The following is a 20328-nucleotide window of genomic DNA, read 5'->3' as shown; positions in this document are numbered from 1 at the left end:
AAGGCACCAACCTTTACAGGCCATTCATACACCTTTCATACGTGTGAGACATACAAAACCATTCACACCGCCAGCCGCGGGCCCATCACATAACAAAACTCACACCAGCACACAGCGCCATTCAAGGGCCCATCACTTTCACACGCCCACAATCCAGACACAGCAACTACACAGGCTGAAGGATTGCGTGGAGTGGCACTCAGCTAGCAGTGTGTGTAGTGACCAGCAGAAAGTCACTACTCACACACAGCCAGCCAAGCACCAGTCGACACACACCGCTAGCCAAACGCCAGTCCACGCACACCGCTAGCCAAGCGCCAGTCCAGGCACACCGCCATCCAATCGCCAGTCCAGGCACACCGGCAGCCAATCGCCAATCCACCTACACCGCCAGCCAAGCTCCAGTCCACGGACACCACCAGCCAAGCTCCAGTCCACGGACACCACCAGCCAAACACCAGTCCGCACACACCACCAGTCCACACACACCGCCAGCCAAGTACCAGTCCACGCACACCGCCAGCCAAGCACCATTCCACGCACACCACCAGCCAAGCACCATTCCACGCACACCGCCAGCCAAGCACCATTCCACGCACACCACCAGCCACGCACCAGTCCACGCACACCGCCAGCCAAGCACCATTCCACGCACACCACCAGCCACGCACCAGTCCACGCACACCGCCAGTCCATGCACACCGCCAGTCCACGCACACCGTCAGCCAAGCACCATTCCACGCACACCACCAACCAAGTGCCAGTCCACACACACCAACAGCCAAGCGCAAGCCTACACACACCGCCATCACATTTTGGATTTTTTTAGAAAAAAATAAAAACACAAACAAATTGCAAATAGATACAAATCTTCTAACAGAAAATCAGCAACTAAATACATTGCACTAACACCAACCTTGAAACAGAATCATATTTTCCAAAGAATACAGACCAGGCAGTTCACTTTACCACTCATGAATCTTCCCAGAAGTTTTTACGCGTGTGGTACGCTCGGAAACAAGCAGAGAGACACAGTGCAGGATGAGAGGGACAATCGGGGCAGTACATACGACTCTCCTTCCGCAAACCTCTTCGCCAACAGACTCTACATCTCCTACTGGGAAAATCTTTTGCGGGTGTGGGAGGAATGTGATCTGGAAAGTGGCGTTCTTTCAATCTAGCAACATCCTCCACCAGTCCAACTCTAGGAACACTTGCCTGTTCCACTACAACAAGGCTGCCTATTACAGACTCCTGAAACTTAGCAAAAGTCATCTTTGACTCAGGGCAAGAATCCTGGAACACAACAAAAGCATTAAACATTGCCAAGTGGAAAAGATGGATAGCCAACTTCTTGTACCAAATGTAAGCCTTACGAAGAGCAGTGTAAGGTTCCAACCTCTGATCTACTCTGTCAACACCACCCATGTGCCTATTATAGTCTAAAATGCACACAGGTTTGCGCGCTTCAGCGACCTGACCCCAAACAGTCACAGGTGCAGTGCTTTCATCATGGATGGAAGTCAGCATGTATACATCTCTCCTGTCTGTAAACTTCACAGCAAGAAGCTCCTGGCAACGCAACGCACTGCACTGTCCCCGCACAAGCTTTTGACAAACAAGTTCTTTCGGAAAACCTTTACGGTTACAGCGGACTGTGCCACAAGCAAAAGTGTCCACTTTGGCCAATTCCCTGAACAACCGTACACCAGTGTAGAAGTTATCTACATATAAATGGTGGCCTTTGTTAAAAAATCCTCTACCAAGTTCCCAAACAATTTTCTCAGTCACTCCAAAAGTGGACGGACAACCAGGGAGGTTAAACCTAGATTCCTTACCGGTGTACACCCTGAAATTAGAGACATATCCAGTCCTACTGTCACACAGCATATACAGCTTTATTCCATAGCGTGCCCTCTTACTAGGAATGTATTGCCTAAAAACCAAGCGGCCCTTGAACAACACCAAAGACTCATCCACTGCAATTTCTCTACCAGGGGCATAAATCTCAGAAAATCGATCAACAAAGTGATCAAGGACAGGCCTAATCTTAAAAAGACGGTCACAATCAGGGTGATCTCGTGGCAACGCTAAACCATTATCTACAAAGTGCATCATCCGAAGCAGAAGCAAATACCTGTCACGAGTCATGACTGCCGGAAAAATAGACGTTGCCATCAAGGGACTGCTAGACCAATATGAAGCCAATGATGGCTTCCTTAGCAAGCCCATCAAAAAAGTTAAACCCAAGAACTTCTTCATCTCTTCAACATTTGTGGGAGTCCACCGGGTAGCTCTAGAGTGTGGCTTAAGACTGGCACTGTTGTCCCTCAAAAACTGTTCGGCATACAAATTAGTCTGCTCAACAATCTCTGCCAAAAACACATCGTCCATAAACAACTGAAAAAAATTTACAGGCAAAAAGTTCTCGGTATTCACTCTAGACCCTGGAACACCAGTAAACTCAGGAAATTCCGGCTGCACCATGCCAGGGGCAACCCAGAGGTCATCAGTTTCAACGGGAAGACTTGCAGCCCCAGCCTGCAGCCCAGATGTCTCTTGCCGCACTACACCAACGGAAAGGCTTGCAGCCCCAGCCTGCAGCCCAGATGCCTCTTGCCGCACTACACCAACGGGAAGCCTTGCAGTCCCAGCCTCAGCCCAGATGTCTCTTGCCGCACTACACCAACGGGAAGCCTTGCAGCCGCAGGCTGCAGCCCAGATGCCTCTTGCCGCACTATCGGCACATCAGTCTCCTCCTCTAACACAGGCACTTCATCCGCACTAAGAGTATCTTCATCATCCGATGACCCCATACGGAGAGAAAACTCACTGCCAGAATCGTCCCCTGCCCCCTCTCCCTCAGAAGCAGAGTCAGTCTCTGACCCAATATCAGAGGAAGACTCAAACAGCAAACCAACAACCTGCTGAGCAGTCATCCTGCGGCTAGCCATTATACCTACTAAGATAGAAGACTGCACAAACAAGTCAACAACAACCAACAATGTGCAAACCAAGTAAGTAAAGAAATGTGTACCTTATATCAATAAGATCAATGTACTCAAAAACTATACAATCCAAAATCAAAAGAGACAGCTGCACTCACCAGAAACAAACTCTGCAGTGACACAGCAAAGACCAACGATATCAAACTAGAAAGAAGAAAAAAAAACAAATTACTCACAAGACAACAAAATACACATCGTGCACCAATGCAAAAAGTTTTTGAAACTCAAAAACCAAACATACTGCTATTATTACACCATTTGCAAAAAAAAACAGGCAGAGAAATCAAACACATTTGCATTGTACAAAAAAACAGTCTCTTACCAAACTACACAAACAGCAAAACCACCAGAACCAAAACGTCACCGTGAACAGAAGAAAAGCCTTCACCTAGAACAAAAAAGTAAACAAAAAAAACATTACAATTGGAAATCACAAAAAATATAACAATAAACATTATAACATGCCATGTCACTACCCAAATGGTCAATCGGTTTGTGTGCCAGGTCAGGCAGAAAACAGCAGGAAAAAAAAGGCTATTCAGTCCCGGGGCAGGTGAGCCAAATACATATAACAAATTGCACCCTGGAAGCGAGGGGTCACTTCTATTTCTAATTGAACTAATTCCCTGGTGTCTAGTGGGCTTTTCTGCCCCCAATGGGAGCAGAAACGGCAAAAAAATAAAACCGATCTGCCCACAGAGGGGGCAGAAAAGTCTTCAAAACATTTAGGGGCCCAAGGAAGCGACCCTTGCCCAAGGGGTCGCTTCCTACAATAATATTTATATCCCTGGTGTCTAGTGGGCTTTTCTGCCCCCCCCCCTAGGAGCAGAAATGGACAGAAAGACGACCAATCTGCCCCCAGGGGGGGCAGAAAAGTATTCTAAATAATTAGGCCGCAAAGGAAGCGACCCTTGCCCAAGGGGTCGCTTCCTACATAAAGAAAAAGACATCCCTGGTGTCTAGTGGGCTTTTCTGCCCCCCCTGGGGGCAGAAACGGGCAGAAAGACGACCGATCTGCCCCCAGGGGGGGCAGAAAAGTCTTCTAATCACTTTACCACCCTAGGAAGCGACCCTTGCCCAAGGGGTCGCTTCCTACATAACGAAATAGACATCCCTGGTGTCTAGTGGGCTTTTCTGCCCCCCCTAGGGGCAGAAACGGGCAGAAAGAAGACCGATCTGCCCCCAGGGGGGGCAGAAAAGTCTTCAAATTATTGGGCCCCCCAAGGAAGCGACCCTTGCCTAAGGGGTCGCTTCCTACATAGTAAAAACGACATCCCTGGTGTCTAGTGGGCTTTTCTGCCCCCCCTGGGGGCAGAAACACGCAGAAAGCGGACCGATCTGCCCCCAGGGGGGGCAGAAAAGACTTCTAAAAATGTTGCCCCCAAGGAAGCGACCCTTGCCTAAGGGGTCGCTTCCTACATAGTAAAAACGACATCCCTGGTGTCTAGTGGGCTTTTCTGCCCCCCCTGGGGGCAGAAACGCGCAGAAAGCGGACCGATCTGCCCCCAGGGGGGGCAGAAAAGACTTCGCCAAATTTTTATCCCCAAGGAAGCGACCCTTGCCTAAGGGGTCGCTTCCCAAATTCGAAATACCAAATCCCTGGTGTCTAGTGGGGCATCCCTACTCCACGATCGCGACGCTGTGCGCGATCGTGGAGCAGGAATGCCCTGTATTGAGACATCGGGGGAGAGGAAATACTCTTTCCTCTCCCCCGATGCCTCAATACTACAGATTTCACCGCCGCGGCCCCCACCGGACTACAAACACCTACCTCTGCTCCCTTGGACGCGCTGGAAGAAATGGATTCCAGCGCGTCCAACGCTTCCTGATGACGCCGGCGCGCGCTGTGCGCGCTGACGTCATCAGAAAGCGTGGGGGGGCTCGGGGGGGCTCGGGGGTGGCAGCGGAAGCTCTTCCGCTGCCACCCCCGTAAAGGGGGTGAAGATCGCTGCACAAGGGGGGGGAGCGCCAGCGCTTCCCCCGGGGGCTGTCCTCATGACGGAACGGTTCCGTCATGAGCACAGCCCAACCGATGCTCATGACGGAACCGTTCCGTCATGAGCATCGAAGGGGTTAAATAAAAGGCAAAATTCCTGCAGAATTTACAGAGGCAGTGGTTGTTAGTTTTCTAATGAAAGAAAAGCCATCCAAAGAACTTGGGTCTTTTGAATTCTGATTATAAGGTATTTGTGAAGATAATCACGCAGAATGGCCCCCGCTGCTTTGTAACTAGTACATCTAGACCAAAACTGCTTTGTGCCTGGAAGAACTCTATCAACTAACACCACCTTTTTAATGCAAACAATAGGTTATTATTCTGACAACAATGTTCTATCTGTCACTATTATATTAAACTCCGAAAAGGCATTCAACCGTGTGAAGAGGGATTTCCTTTTTATGATCCTTTGGTGGATCAGCATCTCCCCCAAAGTGGTTAATCTAGTGAGGAATCTTTACTTTAAGGCCTAGGCTTAGATAATGGTGAATTCACACTCAGCTAGTGTTATTTCCATCTCTTGGGGCATGAGGCAAGGGTGTTCAATGTCATCTGTACTGTTTGCTCTTATTGTCAAACTTTAGCGGCATCCCTTAGGCAAGATCCTAAGATTTGGCCACCATTGCCTGATGCTCCTATTCTGAAGTTGAAAATGCTTAAAATACCCACATGCTCATGGTATAAAATTCCACATATAGTGGTAACGAGGTTTTGACATTTACAGGTTTCCGTTGACCCAGTCGTCTGTACCTTTATCATAAATTATTATTTTAAAATTAATATTGTAGACTTATCCCTTCTGAATAGGATTTTCTGAAAAAGGGAAAGTCAGGGTATTGGGTTTTGGATAATTTTCGTTATGTGCGAACTTATATTCTCCTTCCTTCAAATTTATGAACATTTCCAGAAATATGCCCAGACAGCTGATACCACCAAAGATTATATCAGTAGAGCACATTTTGGAAGGAAGCTTGTCAGCGTCGGCTGCTAGTATGAACTGCAATATATGTACGTTCATGAAGGAATGATGGATCCAGGCTGGCAGCTGTATACTCTAAAGGCTCATAAAGCGATTCGTGAGGCCAATTTCAAATGTATGGCATTCTTTTCTTAAATGGGCCCTATATTGACCTTGCATCGCATCAGCTTAATGTACCCATTTGGGTTGGCTTACTGCCATAAAGTCACATCTATGGGGATTGGTTCCACACAATATTTCTCTGTCCAAAATTAATTACTTTCAGGAGAAAGGTTAAAGATGGGTTAAGTTCCAAATTACAAATATTATTCAAACCCAACTTACAAGGGACTCTATTTGTGATCCTTCCCACTGAAGGCTCGTTAACATTATGACAACAATTTATTTTATATAGGATTACTAATAGCCAAATTGTTGATCTTGCAGAGATGGAAATCAGTGGATATGCCATAGTTTGAGCTTTGGTATGATAACATGAATTGAGTCAAGAAACATGAGGAACTTTATACTCAAAGACTTGGCACAACCAAATAAGCTATAGGAATATTGGCTTCATTATAGGGGTGTTTGAAACTAAGGGGGCTAAAAGTAAGGTAGTGGTAGCAAAAAGGCTTCAAGTTTTCCATTTGAATTTCGATTCTGTCCTGATTTTCAAAATAAAGATTTAAAAACAAGTATAAGAAAGTTATCAAAGTGTATGCTGCAAGCACCTTATAGGTAACTCATTATGATTGCCCGGTATTGTGATTGTACATGTCACTGGATTGCATTATTCATGTTGACAGTTCTGATGACTGAACCACAATCTTATTCCCAGTTATGTTCTGGTGCTAGAGAACTCCATTAAGGAGGGGTGAGAATAGTCATGCAATGCCATCAAGAAGTGTTACCATCAGCTTGTGTGTACTTGTAAATTTATGCATAGTATTGGGTGGTGTGTTTGTAATAAATGCACTTTCCCTGTTCCAAAAGATGAAGCACAGACTGGACAATCATTTATTGAGTGTTAATATTGTGTAGCTGTGAACGGTGATTGCTATCCCACACCACCTCTGTTGAGTAGGCCTTGGACTGCTTATCTTTGCTACCTTGTGAGAGTGAAGATTACTGACCTCACAGTGTACACAAAATAAATCCAGGTCAAAATAGGTGCCCTTATAATAAATTAGACAACATGGACAAATGTGCCTCCAAGACTTGGAGATATGTCCCTTGGACAGAAAGATACAGACCTATAAGACAGAGCAGATGCACTCTTCTTGTAGATACATGTGAACCGTAGAAGAATGTAGGCACTGGACTAGTTGTCAAAAACATCATGAGAATTTCCTGAACATGAAAAAAGAGAAGTGTAGTGGCATCCCACTGTGGAAGGAGGTCCACGCTTAAAGACAAGCTCAGCTTTATTTTAGTATATGGTGAGTTGGGCCTTTTCCGTCCTTTGACTGCTCCATTTCCTCTGGTCCCTCTGGGTAATGGAAAGTAAGGAACTCATTTTAGGAAAACAGAAGGGGCCACACGTTAATATAGCAGTGGGACCATCAAACATCACTGCTTTTTCTGCTCCTGCTAAGGTGATGGGACCTTTCTGTTTGTCTTGCTCTGTCTGTGTCATGAGGCAAATAATAATGTTTGGCAAACAGAATGAGCAATTCACAGCTGCTAACTGTCAACAAGTAAGGGATTAATTCTCTGTGAATTTAGTGGCACATGAATATTAATGCTGATTTATGTCTGCCCTCCGATAATCTGCAATTTAAATTATTTAGTATAAATCTAGGTGCACAGGTCCCAGAAGTAGTTTGTATCTTTCCATCATTCAGAATGGCGTCTTTTTCTGAACTGAAGGCGCTCCATGATCAATACCTTGATCCAAAGGCACTGATGGAGTGCTTCTTCCGACAGGAGTCAGACTTTCAGGAAGATTCTATTTATAGGATATTTGATCTTTTGAATAAAGCCTTCTCCTCGGGTAAGTGGCTCTTTGATTCATTACACCCTCCTCTTTGATTCATGCGGGGGCTAAATAAAGTCTGGCTGATCAGGAAATACAGTCAGAAGGTTTGGAGAAACATTTCTGTTGTGAAAACATGTTATTCATTGAATCCTGTCCAAGACTGGGGGAAATCTCTGTGATTCAGGAATCTTAATTCCTTTCTCAATTCTGATTGCTAGAAGATATGTATAATCAATGTATTGATTACAGTGATCTTTCAGAATCAAAGAAAGGACAGTTGTTGAGATTTGGGACTAGAATCAGAATCAGGAAGAGGAAATAGAAAGTTTGGGTGTGATCAATGTTTCTTCTTTGTGCTATTAGTGGAAATATTGAAAGGCTGAATCTGCACCTAAGCAATGCATTGTGTGTGGTATAATGAATCATCTATTGCCATAGCCTATGTTAAAATAAAACTCAACAAACCATATGTTAAAATAAAGCACAACACAGCATTATGTTAAAATAAAACACAACACACCTTGTGCTGAAATAACACACAACACAACCTTACATTAAAATAAAACACAGCACAACCTCGAATTAAAATAAAACACAGCCTTATTTTAAAATAAATGAAAACACAGCCTTAGGTTAAAAGAAAAGACAGCACAGCCTTATGTTAAAATAAAACACAACACACCTTGTGTAAAATGAAGAACAACACAGACTTATATTAAATAAAGAACAACACAGTCTTATGTTAAAATACAACACAAACATTGGGTAAAATAAAACACAACACACCTTGTGTTAAAATGAAAAATGCAACACAAAAACAACCTTATCCTAAAATAAAACACAACACAGCCTTATGTTAAAATTAAACACAACACAGTCTTTTGTGATAATGAAAAACAGTACAGCCTTATAATAAATAATGGACGACACAGCCTTATGTTAAAATAAAACACAAGCTTATGTTGAAATAAAACACAGCCCAGCCTTATGCTAAAATAAAACATAACACAGCCTTATGTTAAAACAAAACACATCACAGACTTATGTTAAAATAATTTGCAGGGTGAGATAAATCACAAAGGAGCGGGGAAAAGGAAGGGAGACCACAGCGTGAGCTAAGGGTTGAGAGATTAAAGTGTTTATACAATTCTGTAAGTAGTTGAGAAGCACTACAGTACAAATATTTGTACAATGACCATAACACACAAGGTGGGCACTGAACGTGCTGGTGAATTGTGAACGGCGCTGTGACACAAAGGTGCAAGAAACAGCATGAACGGCACAATGGGAAAGAAATACAGTGGTCAACAAGCAATGCAGATATATACAATTATGTACAAAATTATTTAGATGGTTTAGTTGACCACAAAATTGCCTGAGTTCTAGGCTGTGTAGCCGACGGCGTTTCAACCTGGATAATTTCAGGTCATCATCAGGACATAGGTCATTAATTAGGGGGTAGTGCTTCTAAAGAAACGAAGGGGAGAGAAAGGGGGAGGTCAGAGAAAATTGGCCCAGGGGACAAGAAAAGCGGAAATAAAGGATGGGGAGCAGGGTAAAAATACCTGGTAGAAAACAGAGGCGTGTAAGGTTGTAGATATATTGGTATAAGACGCTGTGTGATTCAAATTGGTTCTGTAGGCAGAAAAAAGGGGGGAGGAGAGTATGAGAGAAGGAAGTGCCTATAATGATCGAAACAGAAGACACAGGTCCAATAATTACAGAATGCAAAGGTCCAATAATTACCCAATATGAAATTACAAGGGGAGGAGGACGTGTAATGGCAGGACGGCCAAAGCGTGTGATTGGAGGGGAGGAGCGGGTCCAAGGGGAACAGGTACTGGGCGCAAGGGAAGAGTCTGAAAGGGAACGAGCAGTGAAACAGAATTAATCATAGGACCACAATAGTGATGGTCGATGAGGTCCGTGGCAAAGGGACAGGGTGTGAGCTGGACTTTCTTTTAGATGCGTCCCATGTGGAGCGTGGTAAAACAATCCAGAGCGGTAAAGGAGAATCAATCAATCCTAAAATGAGGAACGAAACCTCTGTGAAGCTGGCGGATAGTACAACGTCCGATGCAGCCGCATCCGAGACGCCGGGAGTCAGAAAAGGAGTTCGGAAGTGGAGCACGTGACCAGCCGGTCACGAGGGGAAACAACTAGAGCAGGGAGGGAGAGTAATGGAAGGGGACAGAAGGAGGATTCCGAGCAAAACGGAGTAGGGAGTGTAGAAAGAGAAGAAGGTACAGAGAAAATGGGGAGGATTGGGATAGCGACTTCCAGAATTGTACATGATTATGTGTACATGAAATGCTCAATGGGCATTTGTAACCAATGAGTTACTTCACAAGCGGTAAAGTCATGTATGCAAGCCTTAATACAGGGTCAATGGTAACAATGATCAAAGTGCAGTACAATTGGATATCACATCTGCAAAGATAAAATCTAAAAAATAAGGGGCGGGAGGAAGAGGGATAAGAGGTCAACCAATGGGAGGCAATTGAACATAAAATCGGAACGAATACAACAGTGTATATAAATTGAAACATACAACCGGAATGTCAATCTAGAGTAAACTCGACTTAATTAAGAGGAGAACAAAACTGAAAACAAATTGTTAAATCATAACAAAGCTGTAAGACAGTAGCAAATGGGTAAGGATGAGAGACAAGGAAGGTGGTGGGGGGCAGGATAGGGTAACTCGAAACAAGGGGGATGGGTGGTCCACAAGGAATACATCAGGCATAGAGGATAATTTATTACAAAAAATGTATTACAAAAAAACTACAAAAAATTACAAAAAATTACAAATTGGCAAAACAAGTCGCAAGCAGCGGCGGTAGGAGCATAGTGGCAAGGAGTACTCATGTAGCTGTAATAACCGTTTTCCATTCATCAAGAGTGTTAAGCCCTTTTTCCGCTGTGTTACATCATGCAATCCATCTGCATTTGCATTAATTGAGAAGCAGTTGTAGGTTGCCCCCCCTGAGTGGTAGTTTGGAGAATCAATCACCTGCCAGATGAAGTCAGTGTCCCCGCAGGAGCTGCCCGGTTTCCCGGTTTAGTGAGCCGCAACTTCACCACAACTGTGCCACAACTGTGGAGTCTTGATGGCAGCCTGAGCGGGTAGAGCACAAGACAGACTCCCTGCTCCCCCGCAAACCTCACTTGTCATTTGTCCACGACCCTCCACTGACGCCGGCAGCCACAGAGGATTACAGCAGCCCAACATGACGAGGTAAGGTGGCAACGCTGGGCAACTGGGCAACTGCTGGAAGGTCCACTTGCTGAAGGTCCACTTGCTGAAGGTCCACTTGCTGGAGCCTCGGTTCTGTCTGACTGCCTGTCCGCCCCCCTCAGTGGAACTGTTGGAACCAGGCTGGGTCTGGACTGAGCTGTGTCTAGACAGCCGGCGAGCCTTCAGCTCTCCATCTTTCTTCTCTTTGACCATTTCTTTGACCGCACTGGGTTGGTCACTTGCCTGGGCCACCCCCTTGGGCATTGCCTTGACTCACCCCGTTTTGTTGACTTGCTACCTTGTCGCATTGACAACCCTCCTTCTTCCTCCAACAACTAGCCCCCACAGACTGTCCTGAGGAGGAGCAGAGAGGGGCAATGGAGTATTAGTAGACACACTGCTACAATTAGGTCACAATCAGGATTGGCCCTCCACTCTGACCCTTCAGCCTTCTCTGGAAATAGCCGTCTGGGAAATTATTGAAGGACATTTGGACACCCTGAGGGGAGCACAGCCACACAGCATGTGATTAAACAGGGTCAAATCAGGCCAAATCAGCAGCCCTAATGCCCTCGCCTGAGGCCCAGCTAGTTTGGAGAAATCACTATCTCCACAGAGTAGCCAAGGGCCCAATCTACAAGGCATCAAGGAGGGCACTTCTTTTTCTCCAAGGATGGAAGTCCTCTCACAGAGCATTCCACCAATGGTGAGCTTACACTCTAAGACACGCAACTCAAAACCAAAAAACACTTAACGTAGTGGAAGCGCTGATGACAACTTTAGACGGATCATGTACATCCTTCTCCCTCAGTGGTGTATCCAATAACCCTGGGCGTAGTTTGCAGTGTAGCGCTGCGCGTAGCTACGCGAAGAGCACATCGCACTATGCGAGATACGAGTAGCGCTACGCGAACTGTGTAGTGCGCTGTTCGGGATGATTGCACAGTGCCGGATGCTTGTCCGCACTGTGTAATCATTGAAAACGGCATCTCGTACAATGCGAGCTGTTGTTTTGTCTGCCGCTCAAGTACATTTTTACTCGAGCGGCAGCTTTCTCAACGTGGACTGGTATTTTCTCATCGTGAGCGGTCGTGAACATACACGACCACTCGCAATAGAAACCTGACCTCCCCGCATTGAGAATCTTGCCAGGAGGTTTATTTTCCAAGCTCGCGATCGCCAACTTGATGTTGCTGATCGCAAACGAGGAAAAAGTCTCACCGGGATGTCTTTTTGCTCGCTCGCGGTCGCCAACTTGACGTTGAGGACCACAAGAGAGGAAAAAATGCCAACTATGCTACGCTACATGTTTTTGCACTGTGCTATGTGCAATTCGTGTAGCGCGAAGTAGCACAAACGATGCAAACTACGCGAGCGTAGCGTAGTTGGCCGCCCAGGGTTAGTGCCCAAACTAAGCCTCAACCAGACAAACCAACCACCCTTGGAGAACCTGGCAGCCGCTAAATCCATCAAAGAAGGAGATTGCGTAATCCCAATAAAACTCACATACACATCTATCGTAAAGGCACGCATGGATATTAAAAGGGCCAGCTATACCAGTAGCGGAAGCCCTTCAGAAATGAAGAAAACCTCAATAATGGATTTTTTTTTTAAATCCCCTCAAATTACTCAGCCAGCCCATCTGGACAACTTGGACACCTCAGACTCAATTAAGAAAAAAGAACCCAATGAAGGCCCAGCAGCTACAGTATAATATCTCTCATAACTCCGTCTCCCACAATAAAGAGTATGCACAACCAGGCGCAACCATACTTAATAAATAGTGCAGTTATTGATATATCTTCTGGGAGTCCCTCGGACAGCCTGTTGGCGGACATTGACTTAACAACTAGTATGACGGAGAAAGACCCAGGAGTCGAAAAGAGAATTTGCCTCTCAACACCCAAGGATAGCCCGGAGAAAGCACCACCCCATGTTAAACTAAACTGTATAACCACGGCTGCACACATTCACAGCTCCATGGAAATAGGTGCAGGAGTTACAGGACAACAGGCTGCCTACTGATAAATATGAAGTGGTAAATATGAAGTGGTAAAAATGAAAATGACATGTAGGAGCACTCGGTAATTAAGAAATCCAAGAAAATCGGTAAATTAGAGTCGGTAATTAACACGGATTGAAAGCAGGTGGTAACCATCAACAGTGCAGATAAGCAATCCCAAAATGCAACAGCGTGGACAACATGCCCGCTGTGTACGTCATTGCAAGGCGCCTACATCTACAGGCAGCAGGACTGAGGGTTTGGCGACGGGAGGAACGCATGTACAGACAGCGCATCACACTAGTCCAGCTGACTGATGCAGTGATACATGAGAGGTACAGGCCACACCCCGAAACCATCATGGACTCAATCAGGGACCTGCACCCACTCCTGGACCAGCCAATAAGAAGGGCGCACGCCATACCCCCACATGTGCAGGTGCTCTGCAGCCCACATCTGTTGGCATCCGGCAGTTATCAGGTGGTGACAGCTGCAGTGGGTGGTGTATCCCAGAGTTGCCCGTCCCGTTCCCTCAGGAATTTCCTGGATGCCATGATGCAGAGAATGCACCACTACATCAGCTTCCACAACACACAGGCTGCACTGCAGTAAACAAAAACAGACATTTCTCACATGGCACAGTTCCCCCATTTCATTGGCTGCATTGATGGTACACACATCCCAATCTGTCCACCAGCTGACACAGAGCACATCTACAGGATCAGGAAGTCCACCCACTCCATCAATGTGCATACCGAATTGAATGATTTTGGGAATGGTCCTGTGGGTGGCAGAACCCAAAGGTGGGCGTATGCTACTTACAACGAAGTCTGCAAGTTGTCGCACAGTGAGGCGGCTTCCAGATTGAGAGCTATTGACCAAGCAAACATGGAGAAGGCTTTTGCCGTCATAGATAATAGCTTTAGCACTCTCACTTCTAGGATTCATACATGAGACAATAGGCACATGCAAGTACACGGCGCATGCAATGTACAAGCCCCGATTTTGGCGTGCGTCCTACGAGGAATCCCAGTGCCTGTGATTACACCTTCTTTCACTCTGCTTGCAAACGGTATTTATTTAATTTTGATTAATGAAGCTTGCTGCGGGATGTGAGTGGGAATCCCGTACATAACTGTCTCGCATAAAGTTGTCTGCTGCAATACTGTTCTTTTTCCACCCCCGCATGTGCGGCGGGATGTTTCCATCTGGCCTTCGATTCCAACCTTGAAAGCAGAGTTCAACAAGTTGAGCAGAATAGAGCGCCATTGTCCCACAAAGAGGTGCCTTTGACTTCCTCTCGTGAAACATTTGTCCTTCACGTTGCTAATACGCGCACTGAGGTACAGGCGCCTCTGAACACTGACCTCCCCCTGCATTTCAGCTCTTTGATCCAAACTATTATCAATGCCTCGTCCACGACCAGCCTGGCTCATTTTTTTTAACATGTGGGCTCAGGGCCCCGTGACCTCTTTCCTAACTATTTTTGGTGTAATTCCGGCATTTGTTCATTCACTTTTCTCGAGCATCTTTGGAGGTGTTCCGCTGCTTCTGGCGCTAGTGGCAGGTGTGCTGCTTTACCTTTTCGTACTCCGGAATGGCTGCTCCTTCTGTGCCACACGAGCACCTATCCCGTCTGCATCTTCTTCGTGATAGGATGCTTGACTTCTATGGTACTTTGCCATTGGCGACTGTGAGCCTGGCTTATGGATTATCCTTCAGGTATTCCTACTTCACCTGCGTACAACCTGTATTACACTGCCTGGATTGTCCCTTTGAATGGCCTCTGGATTTGTGCTTGACCAACATGGTGTCTCCGGTGCCGGATTTCGATCGACTGATGAGGCCCTTAGTGTCTCACGAGTTGTCCTGTTCTGGTGTCCGGATCATGGCGTGTGGTGCGGCGCATGGTATCCTGGGTAATTGGGACATCTCAGCGGCAGCCTACGACTTCTTGTCCATGAGCTATTTGGAGGAACATTCCGGGTGCCCTCTGATTGTGCTAGAGGCTCCGTTGGTTGGAGAACACGTATGTTCCTTTTCTTTACTTAATTGGATGGCTGAGACTTTTAGTGGCCCTGCAAACGATTTTTTGTTGGAAGCCGTGGCCACATATGCTGCCTATACATTCATGGATTAACTGGATTGTCGTCCATTGCGCCTGTGCTACTGGACAGCACCCTGGCGCAACATTTATTTCTCTTATTTCTCGTTTTTCTCTTCCTGATGGTCGGCTTGAGTTTTTTACTATACTTGCATTGTGTTTTTTGGAATTTTATGCTGCAATGAATTGGACTTTAGGACTTTGGCGCTGCATTGGTTACGCCTTGTTCTGCTCTGACGAAACTGAACTCTGCGTTCTCTCTTTTCTTGCCTATTACATGTTGCTTCGCTCAAGGGGGCGTGTAGTGAGTTCTCCCTGAATACGTACATACATTGTTCAGTTAGCATAACCACGTTGAATATTATGTAGCCATCTTTTTGTCTTTGCACACGACACTGCGTTTACATGTTCTTTCTTGAATAAACTGCTGACTCGAGACTTCCTTCAGACGAGTGCATTCTGTTGTTCCCATCCCAAGCTCTGCGCAGCGACCTTGGTCTGTACATGCTGTGACACACAGTCTGGAATTTTACACGATGCATGTTTTCCACTCTAGGTTGTTCGACCCACTATTTAGCCATGACACACGCGCAGCTGCAATTACCTGAAAGTTGGTGCTTTTCATATCACAGACATCATGTTTATTGTTCAGACCGAAGACGTGCCTTCCTGCGAGACGGCTCCTGATGCTCCTGTGATGTGATTTCACTGAGCTGATTTTTGAGGTATGGGGTCCCCTATTCAAGCCTGAGAGACCTTCTATTATCACATGATTATTATATTGGCTACTTGGTTAAGGGAAGGTGGTAGTATCCTCGGTATTTTCCGATTCGCTAAATACCACCTCGGTATTTACCGATTCGGTAAATACCACCTCGGTATTTACCGATTCGGTGAATTCCGATTCGTGATTACCGAATGTTACCGAATCGGTAACTGTTACCGAATTTTTACCTACATATAACTTACCTATTCTAATTTACCGATTCGGTACGGCTCGGTATTTAAGAACCAGTAAAATTTATTTACCTACATGAGGCCCCTAGAGGCTTGGGCAACAACAAATGCAATAATTCCTTTCTGCCAAACTGGCTTTAGACCCAATTCCTCCACATTGGATAACATAATCACCTTATCCTATCTTGTCCACCAGGCAAAAAACCAGAAGACATCAGTTCTCTATGCATGCTTCGTGGACTATTCATCTGCTTTCGATCTAGTTGACAGAGGTATCTTATGGAGAAAACTCCAGGCATGGGGTATTCCCAGCGGCTTTCTCAACGCCATCATAGCGTTATACACATCTACTTGGGTGAGGGTCAAGTTGTCAGACACCGCGTTACCTAAGAAGATTAACACCAACCAAGGGCTAAACCAGGGGTGTGTCCTTGCTCCAATGTTGTTTAACTTATGTACAGCGGACGTGTCCCGGGCACTTACAAACGCTAACCTAATCTCCCAAAAAATAGGCAATACTAAGATCACAATATTGCAATATGCGGATGACAACGTCCTACTTGACAACTCAAAAATAGGACTCCAGAGAGAATTAAATTCTCTTCACTTATTCAATTGTGTAAACAAGATGAAAGTAAATGAAGCCAAAACAAAGGTGCTATCCTTTGGAAGGACGCTACAAAAAACAAGTAATAACTGGTCCCTGGGTCCCTTGAAAATCTCTGGCGCCAAATCGTTTAACTATCTGGGCACATGGTTTTCTGCAAATGGTGCATCAACAACAAACAAGCGCCATCTGAAGAACAAGGCAGCGTTAATAACTACTAGACTCTGTCAATTATACACAGCCCTTAAAAGACCCTCCTCAGCGCCAATTAGAAAGGTGCTTAGGGCAGTATTACCAAGCTGCAATTACCTACAGCAGCAAGGCCTTTCTAGGTCAACTCACCAAAACCATTGAAAAACGACATCTAAAAATATATAAAAGAGTGTTTAAATTGCCCTATTATACCAGGGGACCCTTGGTGAGACTTGAATTCGCCCTGGAGGGCATCGCATGGTCTAGTATGGGGTCTTTCATAAAGTACTACCATAGATGCATTACGGCAATGCTGGGCACCTTGAAATTCATTTTGCAAGACATCTTCAAATATAAAATCAACCCATGGTCCACCTATTTAAGGACGGCAGTAGCAACTTTACAAATCGACCTGACCACTCTAAATACTTTCTCACTTACGTCTACTGCAATAAAAAGCAGAATGAAAAAACAGACTAAACTACTTTTCAAGAACACACACTTGCAAAAAAGTAATTCTACATCACCATTAAGAGCCCTGGCAGCATCATACAACAATGACAGCCAAGTCGGACTTAGGGCACAACCTTACCATAACTGCACAATAGGGAAAGCTTTCCTGACCAAAATCTTAGCAGTAAGGATGCTGCCATTACAAATCAAAGACTTCAATCCTAACTGGCCGCTGCTGTCCAAAGTAGTCAAGTGTAGACTATGCGGCTAAAAATGTGAAATTTTTCAACATCTACTGTGCTGCTCCCGCCGATCCTTACTAAAGCCACTCTTCTTAATTCATGGTATAAGAACATGCAGCCATGCAATGAACTGGATTTTTACCACTATGGTGCCCCTTGAACTGGTAAGAATAGGTAAATTCTTCAAAGCAGTACAGGATTTCCTTAAAAACTCACAACAAAGCACTAATATGGCCATGAACTGTTAACTCTTAGCTCTTGGATCACGGACGTTATTGCATTGCAGTTTGACCACATTGTAATCGAGTTTTTTTTTTCTTAACAGAAACACTTAATCCATTTTGTGGTGGATTTTTAACTCATTTATTATTCCCATAAAAGGCAAGGGAAAGGGAAGAAGGTAGAGAGAAAGCCTGTATTCCAAGAGCTTACTTTTTTTTCGGGCATAACATGCCATCTATACTATATGGCCTTGTAAGGAATCATTATCCTCTTCTGCCTTTGTATATTAGGTTTCTTTTTTTAAAAAAAAAGGTTTTATTGTCATGATTTTAAGTAATCTACACAATAAATTTAGCATTGATTGATTGATTAAAACATAAAATAGCACATGAAGGAATTTTGCTGGCATAGCACACAATAAACTGATGACACAGTGAGAAAAGTAAATGGGAATAAAATGTAATGCAGGGTACAGTGAAAGACCAGAGGGCAACACAGTCACCTTCAGCATCAAAACACAAATAGACTACTGCTATATTTGTACTGGTGATAACCTGTTTTTTTGTCACTGATTCTAAGGCAGGGGTCTCCAACCTTTTCTGAAGTGCGAGCTACTTCTGCTCAAGGAAAGTCTTCCCAAGCTACTAGCAAATTCTATACCTGTAAAATAGTGACTACACTATGACCACCCAAAGCAAGATTTACAGTAGTTACCACCCAAGTATACCATGTGCGGTTACCAGCAGAAATGCTGGGAAAAAGTTCTTCAATATTAAATGCCTCCCTTTAACTTATGAAGTAACATTCAAATCTTAACATGCCCAGTGGTACAAAGGACATAAGCACAGCAGTACGTCTCCCCAGCTCAGCTTGAATTATCATTCACCAGTTTCTGAAAATGCACATTTTTCTATCTAATACTACTTTCCCACTGGGGGAGAGTGTCGACGTTTCAACCCTGGTGCAATGAGGGTAATTTATATCCTCTGCAGACGGGTCTTTCTCTGGACGGGGGAAGGGGAGGCAACCTCGGGTAAGGTACAGTCAGGATACACCCCCTGAGGAAGACCCGCCTGCAGAGGATATAAATTACCCTCATTGCACCAGGGTCGAAACGTCGACACTCTCCCCCAGTGGGCCTGTACCTGATATCATCACAGCCTGCCTTTTCACAGATGAATGTTCTCTGTGCATCATCAGAATATCATGAAATTAATATTTGTAAATCCATAAGGGACTGGCCTATCTGTAAAACTGGTGCCACTATGAACCACAACCAGTTTTAAAAAGGATAACAGAATGTGTAATTGATTGGTTATTGAATATGCCTTTTGGATGCCCCTCCTTTATATCTGTCCTACCTCAAAAGCACTTTCCTTTTTCACACTCCCCTTGGAGCAACCTCTTTCTCTTTTTGGAGCATTGAATATGGTGATCTGTTATAAAAGTAACTAAATAATAAACAGTCACTATTGGAGCGATATTTGGTGCCTTTGTGTCTTTTGAGGATATACTTGTTTGCATTGCAAAGAAAATGGTGGTACATTAATGATACAATGCTAATTCTATAGGTACCGGATGCCCTTTGACTAATGAATGTTTTTCATAACTGAATTGTAGCTTTAAAGAAGTCTAGTACCATTGTTTTCTATACCAATCACTACCCAGGTCCGTGGACAATTGTGGGTTGCCCCATTATATCATAATGGATGCTCACCATAGCACCACGGATGCCTGGATTATGCCAGTAATGCTCACCATTATACTAGGGCCACAGTTGTGCCAAGGCTGGAAACCAGAAGGATCAGAAATAAGACCACATATCAGTCATGACCATTAAGATGCCAGGAATGGGTACATATAGGCCAGTCATGCTCAGAGTGGGTCTATGATGGCTGCCAGCATACCACAACTAGACCAAAAACACTAGTCAAGGATGACCATAATTATGCCATTGGCACTATTATGTCAGGAATGGACACAATTATGCCAAATATAACACTCTTATGATAGGGCTAGCATATATAATTGGTGGTTCTTGACACCAGGCATAGTTTCAGGAAGCAATAGTGTTTATTATGGGCACGCACATAAATGTTGATGAATCTCTTAATTTTCTCTGGTCTGGATCATACCCTGTTCTCCTCAAGTCTTGAGCTGATCATGCATCTGACACATTTTCACTCTGACTCCTGTAGTCCCGCACTTTGGTGGGTTAGCACTGATTACAGCTCAGGATACTGCTGCCATACTTTTTTGATGGTGCACTGTTCACACACATGTTGTGACTGATAAAGGAGGGACTGCAACATGGTCAATCTCCTTGTGGCTTAATTATATTGAGATTGATACAGACTGTCATATAGTAGGT

General features: G+C 44.8%; 1 protein-coding gene and 1 long non-coding RNA gene across 2 annotated transcripts in view; one reads left to right on the top strand and one right to left on the bottom strand.

Annotated features, from left to right (window-relative positions):
- Nucleotides 1-20328, bottom strand: part of LOC146829843 (uncharacterized) — a 270714-nt gene that overhangs the window by 210995 nt on the left and 39391 nt on the right. The window lies entirely within an intron of this gene.
- LOC146829844 (nicotinamide N-methyltransferase-like) overlaps nucleotides 7789-20328 on the top strand; it is a 45567-nt gene continuing 33027 nt past the window's right edge. Inside the window, exon 1 of the mRNA XM_085608514.1 lies at nucleotides 7789-7955. Coding sequence (XP_085464640.1) covers nucleotides 7808-7955 — 148 coding nt within the window. The 5' untranslated portion in view covers nucleotides 7789-7807. The remainder of the gene's footprint in view (nucleotides 7956-20328) is intronic.

Source organism: Triturus cristatus, chromosome 5_2, assembly GCF_964204655.1.
Source record: "Triturus cristatus chromosome 5_2, aTriCri1.1, whole genome shotgun sequence".
Taxonomy (NCBI): domain Eukaryota; kingdom Metazoa; phylum Chordata; class Amphibia; order Caudata; family Salamandridae; genus Triturus; species Triturus cristatus.
This window is presented reverse-complemented; position numbering and strand designations above follow the sequence as displayed.